General features: G+C 39.6%; 3 protein-coding genes and 1 non-coding gene across 4 annotated transcripts; 1 reads left to right on the top strand and 3 right to left on the bottom strand.

The window, feature by feature from the left end:
• Positions 1-97: 97 nt before the first annotated feature.
• On the top strand, positions 98-5,029 carry LOC113285357 (alcohol dehydrogenase-like 5; the record flags this gene model as incomplete). Its single annotated transcript, XM_026534267.1, has 8 exons — positions 98-112; positions 3,319-3,368; positions 3,610-3,932; positions 4,014-4,096; positions 4,192-4,267; positions 4,383-4,543; positions 4,645-4,806; positions 4,899-5,029. Coding segments are annotated over 8 exons (987 nt in total), but the record flags the coding sequence as incomplete, so codon positions are not given.
• Positions 5,030-7,392: 2,363 nt separating this feature from the next.
• Positions 7,393-8,728, bottom strand: LOC113290367. Its single transcript, XM_026539976.1, has 2 exons — positions 8,391-8,728; positions 7,393-8,035 (listed from the first exon to the last, which is right to left on the bottom strand). Exons 1-2 carry the CDS (start codon positions 8,726-8,728, stop codon positions 7,393-7,395), a joined length of 981 nt encoding a protein of 326 aa, XP_026395761.1.
• A 4,061-nt stretch (positions 8,729-12,789) lies between these two features.
• Positions 12,790-13,407, bottom strand: LOC113290366. The gene has a single exon (XM_026539975.1). It carries the CDS (start codon positions 13,405-13,407, stop codon positions 12,790-12,792), a length of 618 nt encoding a protein of 205 aa, XP_026395760.1.
• Positions 13,408-18,676: 5,269 nt separating this feature from the next.
• Positions 18,677-18,749, bottom strand: TRNAV-CAC. Its single transcript has one exon. It is a non-coding gene; the product is annotated as a tRNA-Val (tRNA).
• Between the last annotated feature and the right edge of the window lie 3,365 nt (positions 18,750-22,114).

Below are 22,114 nucleotides of genomic sequence, written 5' to 3'. Positions count from 1 at the left end.
ACCTACCGGCATATCCTCATCTTCAACAACTTCATCTTCTTCATCTTCCTTCTCATATGGTTGAAAAGTGACATCATCAACACCCAGTAGGTCTAACGTCTCTCTCAAACTTGCCACCAAGTGTTTTTTGTTCCTTTTCTTCGAGTCCTCGTACTCGTACCGTGCTGCAGTTGGCTCTGTATCAACATAATCGACATCCTTCTCAAATACTTTGGCCAAGTTCAAAATTGGGAAATGGTCATATATCCACACCTACATCCAAAGAACCACATTCAAAAATCAAAGGAATTGAAGTGATAGAAACAATTTTTACTTGGAAACATCAAAGTAAGAATAAAGTTTGCAAACTCAGAGAACTGTTCGGCTTATATGGATCAAGTATTAACCAACCAAATAACAAGTTCGGCTCATACGATTTTATGGTTATAAGACGAACCATACTCTGAACTCCCAAAAGTTACCTGGATCAAAGTGAAATTCCCTCTGATGTTTGTACTTGTCAACCTAGACGCGGTGGCAAGTTGTTCCATCAGGTAAGCGAGCGTAGCCGTTCCCCAAGCATACTTGTTACAAGTTTCAAGATTCTTTACCAATTAGAGATAATTAGCATTTACCTTGTTTCCGGTTGTATCGGGAAAGATGTCTCCACCAAGAGTATAAAGCAAGTAGGAAGTTCCGGCTTGCTTCACTTTGACGGGATCCATTACTCTCTGCTTTGTGTTCTCAAACTCCTTTTTCAAGTTAGTCAGCTTGATCTTCTTATTCTTCTTATTTCTGCCGTTGGGAGTACATACAGAATTGACATATTTCACGGATCGACAAAACTCCAACTCAGTTTTGTTTGAATCCCTACCAAGACTTTCCTCGAACAAATTGTAGAGCTCATCCGAATTCATGTCATAAAAATCAGCATCCACACTTCTACCCCTTGCTTTAAGGCCTGTAATCTTTCTAGCCTCATCAGGAGGGATTGCCATCTCTCCAAAAGGTAATTGAAATGTGTAAGTTTCTGGACAAAAGCGCTCGGTAAAGGCAGAGGTCGACACACTATCATATTCCTTATGTCCATAATTGATAGCAGGACATAAAGCACTGGCTTGTACGTAAGCAATCACCTCAGGAACCTCTTCAGAAAGTTTCCATTCCGTTGCCCTCTGGTGTCTCAATACTCGGACTGCACGGTTGTGATCAGGAGTCTCATAAATTCTCTTCGCCCAAGATTCGGCATAACCGATCAACACATTTCCTCCATCTTACGGAAGACCATGATGCAAACCATCTGATCGAGGTGTAATTACGTCATCTTCATCAGGAATGTGTAAACCAGTGATCCGTCGATCAACATCGTCCTTCTCTTTCTCGGGTTCTGCCACCTTCTTACCTTTCTTTTCTTTCTTGGGGTTTCCTTGGGGTTGTGTTTCTTGATGAACTTCTTGATTATCATCTCCATCTATTCCTTCTACTTCTTCATCTTCAACTATTCCTTCTTCTTGTATTTCAACTCTTACTTGTTCAGCTTCTTCTTCTAAAATGCCTCCTCTACCTCACGCTCCCAATTTTTTCTTACCTCCTCCTCGAGGATCGGGAGTTTTAGAAGTAGATGGTGTTACCTGCATCTTCTTCCTCTTTTTAGCTGCATCGGTCCTGACACAAGTATGAAAGTTATAAGACTACTTAGAACAAGAAAGGGATACAAACTATACGAAATATGGATTTCAAATGCCAAAAACTTGTCAAAAAATAAGAAGGCTCGGCTTACCCGAAATAACACATATGAGCCGAACCATGTCTTAGAATTTTCAATAGCTTACACAGAGAGTGGTTCGGCTCATACCACAAACTATTTATAAGCCGATCTCATTTGTTCGGCTCACAACCAATACTATCGAATAAGCCGAACCTAAAATTATGAATTGAAACATTTATTCGGCGCAAAACTCGTACTACCATATGAGCCGATCCTATACACATGCAAAACTTATGAAATTGAAACAACATTTATTCGGCGCATAGCTAGTACTACCATATGAGCCGATCCTATACACATGCAAAACTTATGAAATTGAAACAACATTTATTCGGCGCAAAACTAGTACTACCATACAAGCCGATCCTATACACATGCAAAATTTATGAAATTTCAACAACACAAATTCGGCGCAAATCTAATGCCATCAAATAAGCCGATCCTAAATACAAGGCTCTATGTCACTAGAGTCGGCGCAAAACTGATATGCATTTTAAGCCAAAACTGATTAACTTTTCACGAATCGACGATCAAATTTCGGCGATGATGCGATGAATTTTTTTTTGGAAAAGATGAACGGGGTCGGCTGCTGTGGAGAGGAAGAAGAAGGTGAATGAAACTGATTTTAGGTTTTTGTATTAGGGTTGGGGATAGATTAGTAATTTAAAAGATTTAAGGGCATATAGGTAATTGAACTACCCATAGGGTACCCCTTATAAGGTCACCCAAGTTAGGACTATTGCTTTGTATGCCTAGAAAGATTTAGGTATGTCCAAAATCAGGATTCCTTATAATCGCAGTTGCGGTGATAGCTCAGTTGGCGGAGCATTACGATCAAAAACCTAAAGATCGCACTCTTACCGCAACTGTATTTTTACTTTTTCTTTTTACAAAACTAGTCATAAAAACCCAAGGTGACCAAACTTGTGGTACAAAAATTCCACTCAAATGTTGGGATATATTAAACTTCTATCTTAAACAAAATTGATACAAAAATCCCAAATTTTTAAAAATTGATACGAAAACCCCAAATTTCAAAATTGGTTTCATCAAATTTTATGATGAAACCAAAATTTGGTTTCATCAAATTCTTTGGGGTTTCACCAAATTTTATGATGAAACCAAATTTTGGTTTCATCAACCGCGAGTTACTTTTGTTTTGTTGGGGTTTGTGTGTTACTTTGGTTTTGATGAGTTTTGTGTGGATGAATAGTGACACATTTGGGGTTATAACTCGCGAACGGTTCTTTTTATCTTTTCTAATGTATTTTAAACCAAACTTCACTTGTTAAGTTAAAGTGAAAAGCCAGCTAGGATGAACAATAGCACATTGTGCTAAATCGCAGCAACACAAACACATTTTGTACACGTCTCTGATGAAACATAAAAGCTTCCCAACAAAACGTTGTTGTTTTTTCAGTTTTTTTTGTTTTTATGACAAAGCGTAACCAACGTTTTAGTTATGAACAAAAAAAAAAAACGAAGAATATTTTGGCACACCGAAGAAAACCTGTCATTGTTTCAAGAAATAGATTGATTTTTGTTTGAATGTTACTTGGTATGTTTATTAGGAAGGGCCGAGAGGAGTGTTCCCGAGAATTTTCGGCCATGAGGCAGTCGGGTAATCTCACTGGCTTCCTTTCCAGTCACTTTGAAGTTTATTATCAAAATTGAATTCTAAATATACATAGTCAATATAATTTGGTGTCATGGCCTTATGGACAGCACTAGAAAAGAGAATAAGAGTTGCGCACGTCTTTAAAGTCACCTAAAAATCACTAGCACCTAGCTAGCAGTAGGTGTTGGTGACATTTCCTATCTTGAGCTTATGCCTAACTTGAGTTGATGACTTCCTCATATAGTATGGTTGAGAGCGTGGGAGACAACGTGGTCGAAGTAAAAGAAGGCGACATTGTCATACCATTTTTCCATCCAAATTGTGAGGAATGTTGGGATTGTAAATCCAAAGAAAGCAACATTTGCTCAAAGTTCCCCTTTGGTGGCTTCGGAATGCCAAGGGATGGAACTAGCAGGTTTACGGATTCTAATGGGGAGATTGTAAATTACTTCATTAAAGTTTCAAGCTTCATTGAGTACACAGTTGTAGATATCTGCAATCTAATGAAAATCAATCCTGATTTTCCTCTTGACAAGGCTTGCTTGCTTAGCTGTGGAATTCCAACTGGTACATACGTATTTCAAAATCCCATATTCGAGTTGCCTTTTTTCTGTGAGCAACGCGCTAAAACCATGGTTTGGGATGCAGGAATAGGTGCAGCATGGAATACAGCTAAAGTCAAGAAAGGGTCTACTGTTGCAATATTTGGTCTGGGAGCCATTGGACTCGCGGTAATATATCCCTACTGTGAAAGGACAATAGTATATCTCATTTTTATCTCATGGTTGTAACTACAATCTAACGTGTTTCGATATTGTTCTTATAGGTTGCAGAAGGAGCCAGGATAAGTGGTGCTGCTAAAATTATTGGTGTTGATTTGAACCCCGAAAAATTCAAAATTGGTACAATTTTAATTACCATTGCTTCATTTCTTTAGACGATAAGCGCACAGTTGAAGGAAACCGAGCTAACCAAAGAAGTACTGCAATGAATCTAACAGATTTTCAAATGTTGCAGGAAGCAAATTTGGAGTAACTGATTTCATTAACCCAAAAGATTGTGGAAATAGACCAGTGAATGAGGTAATAAAGGAAATGACGGATGGAGGTGCTGATTATTGTTTTGAGTGTGTTGGATTGGCTTCACTGATGAATCTTGCTTTCACTAGTTGCCGCAATGTACGTACCCTTTTCTTATTAAAGATGGATCAGCTAAGTTCTTAGTGTCCTAACTTGACTGTTGGTTTGTATTCTGATCTCCATTTGTGTTTGAACCATAGGGTTCCGGAAAGACAATAGTCCTAGGAGTAGAAATGAATGGGACACCACTAAGCCTCGGTTGCTATGAGCTTCTCAAAGGAAAAACCATCACTGGATCGATTTTTGGAGGCATCAAAGCCAAAAAAGATATCCCACTCCTCGCACAAAGTTACATAAACAAGGTAAAAACTATCATCACTTCTCGCACCATTTCCAGTCATGAAAATTACTTCAATTGCAGTTTAAAAATTCTTCGGTTTTGTGGTCATTGTAGGAACTTCATTTGGACGATTTTATAACGCATGAGGTGAACTTTGAAGACGTAAACAAGGCCTTTGATTTACTCATTCAAGGCAAGAGCCTCAGATGCATTATTTGGATGGGCAGATAGTCCCCTTCTATAATGTATTTTGTATCCATCCATCAATAATGTTCGAAATAATACTTTATATTATCCTCTTTGTGAGTCTATGACAATGAGATTTTCCAGCGTTTCTTTGTGTTGTTTTTCTCGTCGGCAAGAGTGGGTACTTAGTTTACATGATCATATGAATAATTGATTAGAAGGACCCGTTTCAAAAGTGTAAACATCCTTAAATTATCTTAGGGTAACGAGGAGACTAATCCAAATACACAATACAATTATCTGGAGAACTCTATTCTTTTTGGGAGGGTTCCTTGCTTTTACAGGAAAAGCCCCACATGGGGATACCGTACACGTGTATTTTAATACCTTTCCTAGTAAGTCTTCCATCATTAGCCGTACACATGTACTATCACATCTGGGACTATTTGGGCGCCCATTGATTATTATCTTCAGGGCAGCCTGCCTTCGGGACAACCCACCAACGCACATGGCGACCCCGGTTTTGGCAATGGTGGCTTTCGCTTATACCCAAAGCCCCCATTATCGTCCCGGCTGTTAGTCATAATCATGTGTTTACATTAGTCCCCTGACTGTATTGTCGAGGCTGGTAGGCTCGGCGATCAGTCATTAGCTTATACTCGAAACAATGTCTCCTTACGATTTCTCTCTTCGTGAAGCCCATGTTTAATTGCAACTTCAGGCCTGAGGCTTTCTACTTTTCCCGAAGCCCCCTGTCAGTCGTGATTCTTGCTTCTCTCAGAATTCCTTGTCCCAATGTTTCCTTCCGTCTTCCACGCGTCTTTCTTTCTTTGGTGTTGGTCCTCTTTGTTACTCGTTTCAAAAGTTCTCCTCTGTTAGTATAAATACCAGTCTTTGCAATTGTCTTGTTGTTTTTCCTTCTCTCCAACTCTTCTTTCTTTTTTCTCGGGATTTTCCGTGGTCGTAATGACGCATCATCGGGAAGGTCATTCAATATTCCTTGGGTCGACACCTGGTTTGGTGATTAGAGGAGACTCTGCCAAGGAGGTTCGTCGTTTATCATTGGTTCGAGGGGAAGTAGATTGCTTAGTAACCCATCCTCGGGAAGTGCATGCTCGTCTTTGGGCCGTGTGGATAGAACAATCGAAAACGCATGAAATGGTTGTTCAGGAAAAGGTTTCTCCGAAAGCACTAGGTCGTACTTATCAACTGTTGGTATATATGTATGCTGAGTGCATAATGTCACGTCGTTCCTTGGATGAGTCTTGCTCTTTCTTGGCAGAGGTTGATCAGACTATCGCCCGTCATCGTGCAGTTTAACCGTGGGCATCTCCCTCGTGCTTTCCCTTTGCTGTTTTCTCTTCTTCCCTCTTTTTTCTTGTCTTGCGTTTTGGGTAGGTGACAGTTGGATTCATTAATGAATGTAATTAATTACCCTTCTATAAAAGGGAGTTTAATTATCTTCTTTCTTTTCTTTTTAAGTCTTAATCAATTTTCTTTTGCAATGTCTCGTGTTCGCCTGGTCTTGGAAATAGTTCGTCTTGAACACCTTTTCCGGGTTCTTCTCATCGTTTTTAATCCGCTCACCACTTGCCATTATGAAGCTCGGGATGAAGGTCTCCTACTGCCTCATCTATTTTTCGTGTACTACCGCTATTACCAAAGGCAGCGTTTGATAACGTTCTTTCGTATACTTTCGGCGCTTCGTGGTAAGGACACAGTCGCCACTGCTCTGGCGCGGGCGCAGGAGGAGCTCCGCCGGCTTATTTGATAGTTTGGTTTAAAATTTCATTTTCTTGTTTCGGATGTACGACTTCCTTGATAGCTTAATTTTTATTTTCTTGTTTCTGATGTAAGACCATAACTTGTTTCTTTATTGTTTTATATGTTGTTCTGTTTGTCAATGTCGTGAATATGATGATTTGGGTTTCATACTTTTTGCTGTGTTTTATGAGTTCCTTCCTCCCTCTTTTGTTTTGGAAGGTGAGTGATTTATGTAATGGCGGGAATTGTTAAGGTAGGGTTAAGTTTGTTCACATTCGAGGGTGTGTAGATGGGCCTAGTAATGGTGTGTCGGTCCGGGGTAGGGTCCCTTTCTATTATGGTTAAATTGAAGACCGTGCATTGTCCGAAATTGCTCTGCATAGATATGTGGTTAAGTATGGAATATGAAGGAAGGACATTCCTTTTTATGAGTTTAGATTATGTGGGGCAAGCCCGTGTTTGACATGTTTGAGGTTCGACCCCAGTGCTCTTTGTATAGAGTTTGTATCGAGTATGTGGTTCCGTCAAGTTAGTTTGACGGGTTAGGATGTGCTGAAGTAGAAGAAGACTTAGAGTAGTAGAATATGCATTGTTTTATTCGAAACAAAGGGCATCAATGGGTGTTTCCCTTGCATCGGGCATTTTACCCATAGTTCATTTAGGCGTAGAACTTCTTTAACCAGGTTCCATTGACCTTGGAGTTTCGTTTTCCTTTAATTTTGGTGCCGTCGGCATGTTCGAGTTTGTAGTATCCGGATCCCCCGACTTTGCGTATGCGGAAAGGTCCCTCCCAGTTCGGGGCAAACTTGCCTGCACTACCTTCCCTTTGGACATGTGGGGCAACATCAAGTACAAGTTCTCCCTTTTCAAAGTGTCTTTCTTTGACATGTTGATTGTAGAATCTTTCCTGTCGATCACGATACTGCTTATTCTTGTGTTCGGAAATATCCCGTCGTTCATCAATCATGTCTAGAGAACGAAACCGCCGACTGTCGAGGTCGACCCCGCTTGCTGATAGGATTCTTTCCGAAGCTATGATCACTTCGGCGGGTATGATGGCATCTTCTCCGTATACCAAGATGTATGGAGATGACCCTGTCGATGTTCGTTTGGCGATTCGGTATGCCATCAAGGCAAGTGGGAGTTCTTCATGACATGCTCTTTTGTTGTCGTAGAGGCTTCTTCTCAAGATTCTGAGTGGTGACTTGTTGGTAGATTCTGCTTGCCCGTTCCCTTGTGGATAGTAGGGAGTTGATACCTTTTGCTTATTTCGGAAGGCTCCTAGAAGTTTTGTTACATCACTGTTGACAAAGGGCGTACCATTATGGAAAATGATATACATAGGAATTCCGAAACGACATATTATGTGTTCTTTGATGAAAGCCGAGATCACCTCTCCGGTGGTTCCTTTTAGTGGTATGGCCTCAACCCACTTTGTAAAGCATTCCGTGGCGGTGATGATGTATTCATGTTGTTTATAACGATTTTGGGTTGATTGGTCCAATGATGTCTAGCCCCCAACTATGAAAGGGACATGGAGTACAGGTGTCCTGGAGCATAGTATGTGGTGCATGGATTAAATTCCCGTGGATCTGGCATTGTTCACACTTTTGCACATATTCCGTGATGTCACCTTCCATTGTTGGCCAATAATACCCAACATCGTGGATTTGGATAAAAATCCGTGCCTTTCCTTGGTGTTCCCCGTCATGACTTACTTCCATAATGCGGGTGGCGCTGGCTTGATCTACACATTTTAATGTCTTTTGGTTGAAGCAGCGGCGAAATAGTTCCCCGTCTATGACAAAGAATTTTCGGGATCTCTTTTCCAGTTTCTTAGCTGCTTTCTTATCGTATGGAAGAGTCCCTTCAGTCAGATACTCAATATATGGGGATCGCCAGTCTTCCCCGTCAACAATAAAGGATTCCTCGTGTACTGGGGCTCCTTGGCAAGCTTCACAATTGTCTTGCAGGGTTTGAGCTTGTTGTACCATATCTGGCCAATGAAAACCAGCCCGTTGGATCCTTCTCTACAGGGGTATTTCGAGTCCAAAACCACAGGTACGTTCATGAATTTGGTGTAATAATTTTTTTTCTTCCATGTTGCCTACACATCTGCATAAGATCCATCCGGTGGTGATAAAGTATAAGCTCCCATCTATTATTTTATATTTGCTCAAAGACTTCCAAGGCAACTGTCAATTCTCGGGTGGCTGTTTAAGGTCCTTTAGAATTGGGCGTCGCCAATCGTCTTCGTCCTCAAAAATGACGTCCTCAAACCAAGTTGATGGGACTGTGTTTTTTACTACTGTTATGGTTTCTTCATTCACATTTATCATCTGCAAACTAGATGCTAAAGTGGCCAAAGTATCAGCATGTTTATTAGTTGTTATGCCCGTGTGGGCGAGTGATGCACTCTCAAATTCCCTGATTAATCTCTGGGATTTGTCTCTGTATGCAGCCAATGTCGGCTCTTTGACACTAAATTCTCCTAAAATTTGTTGTATTAAAATATGAGAATCTCCTTTGACTTCAATGTTTCGAGCTCCGAGGTCCCTGGCGATTTTCAAACCCAAAAGGAAAGCTTCATACTCAGCAGCGTTATTTGTGCACGGGAAATCGAGTTTGAATGCTTTGGATATTAATTCATCTTCCGGGGTGATTAGAACGACCCCGGCACCCCCTTTGTCCCAATGTGACGAGCCATCGAAGTAAAGTAACTACGGCTTGGATTCTTCTGCCACGACTATTTCTCCGAGGATGTATTCGTGGAGAGGAGTTGTTGCACACCCGAAAGATGCCAACAAGTCTGCGAAGGCTTGACCTCGGATCCCCTTAGGTTTTGCTGGTTGAAGGGAGAATTCAAACAGTTGTACTGACCAGCGGGCCATTCGCCTGGACGGGATAGTGGTTGCGAAAAATAAGCTATCGGATTTCTCGATGCCACTACATATGTTTGATGTGCTAGTAGGTAGTGTCTCAGTATTTGTGCTGCTAAGATTAGGGGGAGGCACGCCTTTTTCGCTGGTGAGTAACGTAACTCCGTATCCTTTAGTGCTTTGCTTATGTAATATATTGGGGTTAAGTTATCATTCACCATATCTTGGACGAGGACCGTGCCGATCGCTTTATCTGTGTTATCCACATAGAGATATAAAGGTTCCCCCGGGATCGGTGGGCGCATTACATGCGGGTGTGTTAGGAACACTTTGATTTTGTCAAGTGCCATCTGCTGTTCTTCTCCCCACTCCCAACTGGATCTTTTTCTGAGTAGCGGACTAAGGCTTGCCATACTGGTGCCTAGGACCGGTATGAATCGTCGTACATAGGAAACCTTGCATATCAATGCTTGGAGATCCTCCTTGTTTTTTGGGGCTGTCATTTTCGTAATCGCATTTGCCTTATCTTCATCCATATCGATCCCAACCTTAGTGAATTTAAAGACCAAGACCTTACCGGAGGTCACCCCGAATGTACACTTAGCTGGGTTCATCTTGAGGCCGTAACTCCGGCATGGAGACAAAACCCGCCTAAGGTTTGGTACGAATTCCGCCCTCTTCTTTGATTTAACAATGATGTCGTTCACGTATACCTCCATTTCCTTGTGGTTGAGGTCATGAAAGATGAGAGTCATGGCTAGCTGATACGTGGCACCTGCGGTCTTCAATCCGAAAGGCATGACTACGTAATAAAAATTTCCGACTGGTGTTGAGAACGCTGTCTTAGGAGCATCTGATTCTTTCATCTTGACCTGGTTGTAGCCATTATACCCATCCATGAAGGCATACAATTCATGGTCATTCGTGGAGTGACGACGAGGTCAATGAGAGGAAGGGGGAAATCGTCTTTGGGACACGCCCTATTGAGATCTCGAAAGTCGACACAACATCGTATCTTACCACTCTTCTTCTCCACCGGGACAATATTGGCTAGCCATGTCGGATGATGTATGGGTTTAATGTACCCTTCTTCCAACAACTTCGAGACTTTCTCTTTGATTTGCTGCTCAATCTTGTGAGAAAATTTCCTCCGGGGCTGCTTTACCCGTTTAAAGGACGGTGATGTTTTGAATTCATGTGACACAAGGGCTGGGTTGAGCCCCGACATATCTTCATATGTCCAGGCTAAGACGTCTTGAAATTCCACTAATACACCTTCTATTTCCTCATGTTCTTCCAATGTTAGGCTACTTCCAAGCTAAATTACTTTCGGCTTCTCCAGGGTTCCTAGATTCAAAGGGATTGTTGGTTCGAGGCTCCCATTGGTTGTGAATTGGGTGTTCCCAATCGTGCTCGGGCTCGTTAACAGTTAGATTTTTCATCTCTTGTGTGACATGTTCCTCCCTCGCCATCATGCTTTCTTCGACGACATATTGATACTTTTTCTTCCCGTTGGGTTGAATACATCGTCGAAAGTATCCCTTTCGTTCACTCGTTTCCCTTTTGCACTCCTTCTTTCCCCTGAGATCGTCCTCCAGGGTCGTCGGGTTTTGTTTGTTGTAAAAGGCATCCTCAGGGAAGAGGTTTTTCTCTTCGTCCACAAACGGATTCTCCGTAGCTGCTACACGCCATTCTTTCCGTTCGTACAGAAACTTGAGACATTGGTGATCTGTGGAGGATACCACCCCATGTCTTTGCAGCCACGGTTTCCCCAGGATGATGTGGCATGTCGAGCTTTCTTTAGTTACATGGAAAATTTCTATGGCCTTAATGGGTCCAACCGTGATCTCTATTTGTATGGTTCCAATTGTCTTCTGTCTCTCCCCGCTGAAGTTTTGTACTTTAGTGTTGAAACGTTTGATTGCAACCGGCGGAATGTGTAATAGGCAAATGGTATCTTGGGAGATTATATTTAATGAAGTGTCGGTGTCCACAAACGCTCGGTTAAGGGTGTTCTTCCCTACCCCGACTGTGATGAATAGGGGGCGTAAAAGCCCTGCTTCGACCATACGATCTTCTTCTGAGAGGGTGATCTGTTTTGGGAAATGTCTCTCCAAGTATTCATGATGGTCTTCCCCAGAAAAAATGTTCAATATATGCTCACAATCCAACTCTTGTTGATGTTCGGTGAACCTGATCTCTCGAAAGAATCTAGAGAACACTTCCCGATATTCCTCTCGTACGGCTCTGTCTTCCGGGTCTTCTCTTCTTCCGACATAGAAAGGGGGTTCTACCCCGAATTCTTTCTCCACACACATAGGGTCTGAGCCTCCTTCCTTCCGTTGGTGCTCTACCAAAGCTAACTGATGAGTTTTGACTAGGTGATTGATAAGTAGGTTCGTCTTGACCCCGGATCTCCGGGGTCATGATTTTTCAGAGTTCATGTTTTTGACGTATTGGTACCGAGGACTAGTCCCCAGTGAAGTCGCCAAATGTAAACACCCTTAAATTATCTTAGGGTAATGTGGAGACTAATCCCAGTACACAATACAATTATCTGGAGAACTCTACTCTTTTTGGGAGGGTTTCTTGTTTTTATAGGCAAAGCCCCACATGTGGATACCGTACACGTATACCTTAATACCTTTCCTAGTAAGTCTTCCATCATTATCCGTACATATGTACTATCACATCTGGGACTATTTGGGCGTCCATTGGTTATTATCTTCAGGGAAGCCTGCCTTTGGGACAACCCACCAATAAACATGGCGGATCTTAGTCATAATCATGTGTTTACAAAAATCTTGAACATAAAGTTCTAGAAAGCAACCTGTACTGTTCTAGTATGAAGAGAAAGGATTGAACGAAATAGAATCGGAATTGAGACGGAAATTGGTAACTCCGCCGCAACAGCCAAGTTAATACTTCATTAATTCATTCTTACCCAAAACAGGTTTTCATTACAATTTCAATGAGGCATGATTGGGAGGAACCCTAATTAATACCCAATCCTAGATGGACACATGTTCACTATATAACATGCAACAATTGCTATATGACTAGACTACACGTCAGTTTGTTAAGAAAGACATAGGATTAAGTGGGCAGCCCGACTACTAATGCTAACTGATAAAGAAGTCACATGACAATACCCTCTCATCACCAAATCCTTGTCCTCAAGGATTAAATTTAGCAAAATGATGCTGGATGTGTGTTGAATCCTCCCAAGTAGCATCTTCAGCTGATGCGGTTGTCCATTGAATGAGCAGTTGTGGTACAACAATTCCATTCCTGGTGATGGTCCTTGAGTCCAATGCAGCTGCAGGAATGACAAGTATTTGGCGATCAGTGTCTAAGATTGGCAGAGCAGGGGAAGGAGTGTGACTGATACCAATCTGCTTCTTGAGCTGAGATATACGAAAGACATGGTGAATTCTTTCTTCTGCTGGCAGATGTAGCTTGTAAGCTTCCAATATGATCCTGTACAAAACAGTGAAAGTCCCATAGTACTTAACAGCAAGTTTGAGGTTCCTTCTTAATGACACAAATGCCTGTATATAAGGTTGTAGCTTCAGGTAAACCTTATCCCACACTTCAAAGTGTCTCTTTGTTCTTTTAAGGTCAGCAAATAATTTCCTTCTCTCTTGATAATAGTGGAGAGCATCTTTCAAAATATCCATGACAACATCTATTTGCTTCAAATACTCTTCAACAACACCAACTGAGATGGCGGCAGTAGAAGGGAAGGCTAAGTGTGGAGGGGTGCATCCATACAAGGCTTGAAAGGGACTCATTTTCAAGCTAGTATGATAGTTGGTGTTATACCACCACTCTTCCAATGTAAGCCATAAGTGTCATTTCTTAGGATGATGGTCGCACATACATCTCTAATATTTTTCCAAGCAGGAGTTGACTCTTTCAGTTTGGCCATCTGTCTGAGGATGGTAAGTTGTGCTTAAGTGTAGCTGGGTTCCCAAGGCCTTGAAGAGGTCTTGCCAAAAATTGCTGGTGAAGAATTTTTCCCCGTCAGAGACAATAGAAGCAGGCAGACCATGAAGTTTGAAGACAAGAGATAGAAATCCTCTGGCCGATGAGGAAGCAGCAAAAGGGTGATGTAAGCCAATGAAGTGACTATACTTTGTTAATATTTCAACCACAACCAGGATGACATATTTTCTTTCACTCATTAGTAAGACTTCAATGAAGCCTATGGATATATGTTGCCATGCATGATTAGAAATTGGTAGAGGTTTAAGCAACTCAGCAGTGTAAGTGTGCTCTTTTTTATCTATCTGACAAACATCACAACTAGAGACAAAAGATAGAATTTCCTTCTTCATTGCATGCCATAATAAGTATGTCTTTACTCTGATATAGGTAGATTGGATCCCAGAATATCCTCCCACAACTGAAGAATGAATGGATCCCAGAATTTTGGTTTTGATGTTGGCAGAACTGCCTACATATACAACCTGTTTTTGTATCTAAGGATGCCATTGAGATAAGAAAAATGTGGTATAGAAGCAGGATCAAGTGTAGGTTGAGTAATTATACTCTGGACTTTAGTATCTGTAGCATAACTAGAAATAATGTCTTGTGACCAAGCAGGTTGTGATAATGCAGTAGAATGTCAGTCACCAGTGGAATGAGGCCTTCTGGAGAGAACATCAGCTACTTTGTTATCTGATCCTTTTTTTGTAATTTATCTCATAATAAAACCCAAGGAGATTCATAAGACACTTTTGTTGTAATATAACAGAAATATTTTGCTCCAAGAAGTAATTGATACTTTGATGATCAGTCTTGATTAGAAATGTTGACCTTGTAAGTGATGTTTCGATCTAGTGACAGCTTGGACAATAGATAGTAATTCCTTCTCATAAGTGGATAAGGAAGCAACTCCTAGTCTAAGTTGTTCACTGTAAAAAAAAAAGAAAAAAGCTCTGCCGTCTTGCATAAGAACAACACCAATTCCCAAATCACAAGCATCAGTCTCAAGAACAAACTGTTTGGTGAAATCAGGCAAAGCCAACACATGGGTATTAGTTGTCATGTCCCTTTTAAGCTATGAAAAGCCTCAGTTGCAGTAGGAGACCAAGAAAAAACGTCATTCCTTAATAAATCAGTCAAGAGCTTACTAATAAGGCCATAACCTTTCACAAATTTTCTATAGTAACCAGTGAGGCCAAAAAAACATCTAAGTGCCTTAATGGTGGTAGGAATAGGCCACTCAACCATTGTAGAAATTTTCTCAGGGTCATCCATAACCCCATTAGGTATTAAAATGTGGCCTAAATACTCTAATTCAGACTGGCCAAAACAGCATTTAGAGAAATTGGAAAAAAGTTTATGTTCTCTAAGAATCTCCAATGTAGTTTGTAAGTGAAGTATGTAGGCTTCTAGAGAGGGACTGTATATTAAGATGTCATCAAAAAATACCAGAATAGACTTCCTAAGATGTTCTTGAAAAACAGTATTCCTGAGAGCTTAAAAAGTTGCTGGAGCACTTGTGAGGACAAATGGCATTACCTTGAATTCAAAGTGGCCATGATGTGTCCTGAATGCAGTCTTGTGGATGTCATAGGGAAAAATCCTAGTCTGGTGGTATCCTGACTTAAAGTCAATCTTATAGAAAAATTCAGATCCATGTAATTCATCCAACAACTCATTTATGACTGGTATTGGTAATTTATCCTTAATTGTGAGGCTGTTTAACTTTATGTACGTAGTCAACACAAAATATCCAAGAGTTTTCTTTCTTCTTGACAAGCAGAATTGAAGATGCAAATGGGTTGTTACTAGGTTGGATGATACCAGAGTGGAGAATTTCTTGAACCAAACTCTCAACGACTGTCTTTCATATATAGAGGCACCTGTAGGCTCTGAGGTTGACATGATTAGCATTGAGTTTGAGAGGTATTTTATGCTCCAATTCTCTCTAAGGTGGTAGAGTTTTAGGTTTAGAGAAAATATCAGAGAACTGGTGGAGGACATTATATATTTTTGGTAGTGGGGTGGACTAAACAGTGTTGGAGGATATAGAAAAAAGTTGACCAACTACTCCATGAGAATGCTTCTGAAAGAATCTTCTAATTGCACCGCCACTCACCATGCTTAGAGAGGACTTTTGTTGGACACCAGTTAAGGTTATCTTCTCGCCCTTGTGATTGAAGGTAATACATGTGGATAAGTTGAAAAATACATCCCGTAGGTCTTTTAACCAATACGCTCCTAGAAATATATCATAACCACCTAGTGGAAGAAGTCTCAAATTACTACTAAACTTGTGACCTTGCATAGTCCATTCAATTTCAGAGAAAATTCATGAACTTACAATTTTGTCACCATTTGCTACAATGACTAATAAACTGGCAGTTTTTTTAATTGAACATTGTAAATTTTTTGCCAGAGCACAGTCAATAAAACCGTGGGTACTACCAATGTTTATAAGAATGGAAATTGATTTTTTCTTGATAAATCCAGGAATTCTAATAGTGTTCCCAGAGATATTACTTGTAAGGGCATGCATGGAAATCTTCATATCACTCTCAATTGGAGAGTCTTCCTCTATGTCATGTTCAGTCTCAATACCATCCTCAGATATTTCTTCAGCCTCCTCACCTATAACCTATTAGTACACTTAGGTACTGTTTTTTAAAAATGCGGCCTCTCCTGTAGAAGTCATCACAATTGAAACATAACCCTTTAGCTTTTTTTGCTTGAACCTGCTCAGGAGTGAGCTTCTTGAGTGGCATTGTGGGACTGGATTTAGGATGTATAATTTGTGTAAGTGGTTGAGATGGCATAAAGACAGGTTTTGGAGGAAAGTTTGTTGGATGGAATGGCTTTGTAGTAGAAAAATAATTAATTAGTAAAGGGCATCTGAGTAGGTTTAGTGGCTTTTTGTTGTAGTGCAAGAGTCTTTTCTTGCATTCCGGCAAGTGAAAAGGCATGAAGTAATATTGTTGGGTTAAACATGAGTAACCCTCCAATAAAGTTTGATATGAAATATGTTTCTGGAAAATCCTTGTGAACACTTAACAATAATGCTTTCAAATACTCAAGTTCTTCAAAGTAATCATCAACAGAAGTTAGTTGAGCCAATTTATTGAATAATCCCACAATATTATCACGAGCAGGGTTCTCAAATATTTCACATATATTATTACAAAAGGATTGTCAAGAAATATGGGTATGATTAAGACAAAAATTGTCATACCATTTAGTTGCTTTGCCATTTAGATGTATAACCGTCATCCTTGTCTTGTTGATGTCCTGGATATGGTGCATCTTAAAATAGTATTCACATTTTTGTATCCAGACTTTTGGGTTATCTCCATCAAATCGTGGGAAGTCAAGCTTTGACATCCGATGTTGCTGATTGAAATCTCGACCTCCAGACTGAATGGTAAAAGGAGAGGCACCATCTTGATTAGAGAAGACACTATTAGATCCCTGAGCTCCATTTGGATCTCTGTTGATAGCTCAATTAGAAGAAAAAAAATTCTAACTGATATCACATACCAGTCTCTATTTCCACCTTCAATAACTATAAAGCTTCTTTTGTAGACGTTGTACTGAGTTGCAGGGCTAGATTGTTGACATTCGGGTGTAATGAATCGAGCTCAGCTTGTTGTCTATTGTTAGTATCGTGTAACTCTTTGCAGGTTTGAACAACCATTATGAAGGATAAGAAGGAACGACTCTGATGCCAATTATACTATTGCAGCACGAAGAAAAAGGATTGAACGAAATAGAATCGTAAGTGAGATGGAAATTGGTAACTCTGCCGCAACAACCAAGTTAATACTTCATTTATTCATTCTTACCCAAAAAAAGGGTTTTCATTACAACTTAAATGAATCCTTGATTCACTGGGAGGATTGTTTAATATACTTATCTTCAATCCGATTCAGATTCTCGCATATTTATAGAAAAGGAAATTCGGTAACGGATTTACTTGCCAAATGGGGTGCAACTTCAGGGTCTCAATGGTGGGATCAACCACCTTCGTTTATCCGATCTTCCATGGGAAGTGATAGATCTCTTCCTTCATAGATATTTGGATAAGTTTGTAGGATGTCGTTTTTATTTTGTTTTTGTTTGTTTCTCCCTTCTCTATTTGAGGACAGCCGGGAAGGGTTTGCCCCCCTCCTTTCTTTTTTCCTTTCATTTTCAATAAATTCTCCGTGCAAGCTTTCTTAAAAAAAATGAGGCCATGATTGGGAGTAACCCTAGTTAATACCCAATCCTAGTGGACACGTGTTCACTATCTAACATGTAACAATTTCCAAATGACTAGGATACACGTCAGTTTATTAAGGCAGACATTGGATTAAAGGGGCATCCCGACTACTAATGTTAACTAATAAAGAAGTCACATGACACAACCTTAACAACAACACAACGTGCCTTCTGGCACAGCGCAACACGACTCGATTCGCCTTAACGTCAGGCACATCATAGCAAGGCACGCAATACAACTTTAAATCTGTTGGTTATTTTAACTAGGGCAGATGCTGTAAAATTAAAATGTTATCTCCCATGAACAGATTAATTGTCTGGTACCAAGACACTCAACCCACCAGGGCAGGAGGCATTGTATAACCAAACTAAAGTCAGTACTGAGATACTGACAATATCCTTAATAGCTGATAACAACCTTTGATCATCACATCTGAACCTCCTCAAAAATACATTGAATTTTTTAAAATTACTGTTACAACAAAATATGGACTATATTGATATTCATTCCAAAGACAAAACATTGAAAACAATGAGATGAATATATCCTTGGCAGCAGTAAAGATTTCCATCCATGCTTGATTCTTGATTAAGCAGGCATATCAACATATCTAAATTGAGTATATGATTCTCAAGGTACAGTTAAATATCATTTTAACTTGAGCTCCAGATGTTTGTGTGGAACAAGACAAAATTAATTGGTTGGTAACCAGAGACACCTGCACCACCAGGGCATGCTCTGAATAAGCCAAAGTAAGTACTAAACTACTGATATTTTTAATAGCTGATAACAATTTGGGATAGGCATAAAAAAAAAAGTGTCTGAGACCAGGTTCGAACTGGGGACCTTTAATGTGTGAAACTAACATGATAACCACTACACCACTCAGACGAGTCTAACGATATCTCTATTAGAATGAACCTTTCTAATATGCTGCAAAGTAAAAACAATGAAGAAAATTCGCATTATAAAGGTGTTTCTTATGCTTTTGCAACTACAAATGTCCTGCACCTATATGCTTGATTTGGCATATCATGAATTTGATCTGACAGAAAGATGCAATGAACTATGGTATCCTGTTTTGCTTTTTGGTCATCGACTTTTACATTTATATAGGGCCGTATTTTACATCAAAACAGATACGTCAAAACTTGTTTCCTGTTTTAGGAGAATTTGAGGTGAAGATAGAAGATGTAGAGACAAGGAGAAGGATATATTGTTAGAAAATCAGATTAGAAGTATTACACAGTTTCCTATATATACAACCCTAGGAATCTAGTTGGACCGCACACCCAATGGGTCGTAGGCCCTGTAACATTTCCCCTTGTGTGGTTCAATAACAAAAATTTATACATAGTTCTTCACATATAGTTCTTCAAATGTTCCTCTCCTTGATGACTTGTGCCGAAATCAATTGCCTCATTAAAACTTGGACAAGGAAAACTCCAGTGGGACAAAACCTTGGTACAACTCTTCATATGTAGTACTTCACATGTTGTCTCGTACTTACATGTATTTCATCACATGTGATACGATCTTCAAAGACCAACAAGTCTAAGTTAATTGCCTCGTTAAATCTTTGCCAGGAAAACCCATAGGGACAAAACCTGAACTAAAGAAATATTAAGAAAACTTAGAAACATAGTTGTACTTGAATATGTTGCCTCATTAAAACCTTGACAAGGAAAACCCAGGGGGGAAAAATCTTGATGAAGGAAAAAGAGTACAACATGACAGATGAAAGTAAAGGTGATCCGTTGCAGATGATCACTTTGCTCCGTTGAAGTTGACTAGTTGCTTCACAACTCTTAAGGCAGAAAATCCTCTTGGGAAAGACAATAGCCTCAGCTGGGAAATTACATTCCAGGTGTTTATTGTTGTCTCATTAAAAACCTTACCGAGCAACAAAACCCTGTGGAAAAAAGTAACCCCGGTGAAGGAAAATAGTTCAACAACCATTAGATGCTCCCCCTGATGTCAGACTATTTTCGTTAGTCTAACGCAGTCAAAAGGAGTTTATCACACTTTACTTTGGTGATTTGAATGTTTATAAAACCTTGTTGTTGATTATGGAAGTTACGTTGCTTAACAGACTATCACATTTCATTTCTTTGATTCAGATATTTTCAGTAATATCAACACGATCTTTATGTCTTCAACGTTCAACATAATCGATGGTTTTAGTGTTGTCTCGCTAAAAGCCTTGTTGAGGAACAAAACCCTTTGGGTAAAACTATTCTCGATCGAAGGGAAAACGAGTACAACACAGCTTCTATTTCGAAGTAGAATATGTCGACATCATATCCTTGGATCCCCCCCTGATGTCGGCATCTCCCCTGATTACTTTCAGAGTTATTCCAGACTGTTCCTTTAGTCAAGTATTTTTCGAAATTGAAAATTGGTAATGACTTAGAAAATAATCTACCATATCTCCCTCTGATTACTTTCGTTGGAGAAGAGATTATTGTTCCTTCATAATCAACAAATTTTGGATTGCACTTTCATTAGCATTCATTTTAATGTCTTTGTAGGGATAAAACAAATTTATGTCAATGGTTATTTTTAAGTACATGATTACATTCACTATACCATTCCAATGACGTTGCGCTGGCGCGAAGCTATATCTAGCTAACAAGTTCCCCGAGGATGTAAAATTTAATCTAGTACATTGTTATACTAAGTACAACAATGCATCTATTGTACTTAGATATGGGAATCTCCCAACACATCTTCATCATATTCCTTTGGACGAAATGGTTACTTACTTACATTTGAACCTCGATTAATCATGAGAGTGCTATCAAGATGCATGTCTTTGTTAAATTGCCTGACAACTTTTGACATATACAAACTGGTGGAATAATATACCACAAGCTCAGTATTCGATCGAGCTTTCCCTAGATTTTTCATCTCAAATTCGGATTTTAAATAGCTTTTAAGGTCTCTTATTACATCAAGAGTACATATCATGTTTGTACCATCAACATAAAAATCTACAATTCCAAATCAGGAACTTTCTTATGAATACGCAAGGAAAAATATCTTAATCGTCTATCCCCTCCAAATCAAATAGCCACTTAGACGTGTATACCACATTCGCATGATTGCTTGAATCCATAAGTGAGGGTTCTATCTAACTGTAAACGCACTATGTGGTTTAGAGTCATTTGATTTGGGCAACAAAAGTCTCTCAAGTACTTTTGTGAATATCTTTTATCTCTTGATTCTTTCAGAGATATGTAACAACCACATACATATGCTGCATTTCAAGTCCTTTTTGAAATTACCAAGCTAACTAAGTAGCGGAACTATATAATGTTCATTAAAAAAGAACAATTCCAGGGCTTTGTGAGAAACCTCGCGCCACAAGGCGAGTCTTTGTACTTTAAGACTACTTTGTTCTCATTACTCTTTATGACAAATTAATAATATATGTCCAATAGGCTTTACACTTGGTTGGTTAGCACTACCACACCAAATACCCATATATTTGCCAAAGAACTAAGTTCTACCTGGACTGTGTAGGCCAAATATACTATTTATTTGAAATTAATCAAAATAAAGCATGGTTCTATCTCATTGTGCTCTACTTATGGAGACACTATTTATGGATTATATCATCACTATGCATGCATGATCCTTTCATTGACTCATGTGCATTCTCATAATCCGTTAGGATTTCATTATTCTCTAGAATCATTTAAAACTTCGGAGCTCCTTCAGTTTGATTCATGGACATATTCGGAGACAATCTTATGAGATGATTTTTGATGATATAAATAAGTTGTGCCTTACTCACCTACTTCCTTTCTAGGTGAGGATTGATCGAACCAAGTGGTCTCTCCAACTTTCATTATGGAGCCACGGCCTCAGCTACACTTCCACCAAGTGTAATTGTAACACCTTAGTCTATGGTGTACCCCATACTGAGGATTTCTAACCTTACAGGAATATTTGCAGCTGGTATGTGTGATCTTGTCACTTTAGCGACATCAGTGTACATTATGAAAATTTATTATTCTTTGTTACTTCACATTTACATTTGTGGAGTACAAGAATCAATATGAGACATAGTGGGAACAGCCCACGACAATTCATGTCGTTCCCTTAGAAAATACTTTTTCTTATCTCCCCCTAACGATGGGGAGACTGTCTCATTAAAGTGATAACCCGCAAATTTAGCGGTAAGAGATCTCCTGCCAAAAGTTTTAAAATGCGGAGAATTGTTGGGAACTTATTTCCAACATAACTACTTA

This window comes from Papaver somniferum, chromosome 6 (genome assembly GCF_003573695.1).
Source record: "Papaver somniferum cultivar HN1 chromosome 6, ASM357369v1, whole genome shotgun sequence".
NCBI lineage: Eukaryota > Viridiplantae > Streptophyta > Magnoliopsida > Ranunculales > Papaveraceae > Papaver > Papaver somniferum.
Note: the sequence above shows the minus strand (reverse complement) of the source record. Positions and strands in the feature narration are given on the sequence as shown.

Bases quoted from the DNA above. Each gene is read 5' to 3' on its own strand.
- LOC113290367 (XM_026539976.1), bottom strand. From the start codon at position 8,728: ATGGTACAACAAGCTCAAACCCTGCAAGACAATTGTGAAGCTTGCCAA. The intron at 8,036-8,390 runs GTATTATTGGCC...CTTTGTCAACAG, and splicing joins ATCCAAATCCACGATGTTGG to TGATGTAACAAAACTTCTAG.
- LOC113290366 (XM_026539975.1), bottom strand. From the start codon at position 13,407: ATGAGTCCCTTTCAAGCCTTGTATGGATGCACCCCTCCACACTTAGCC.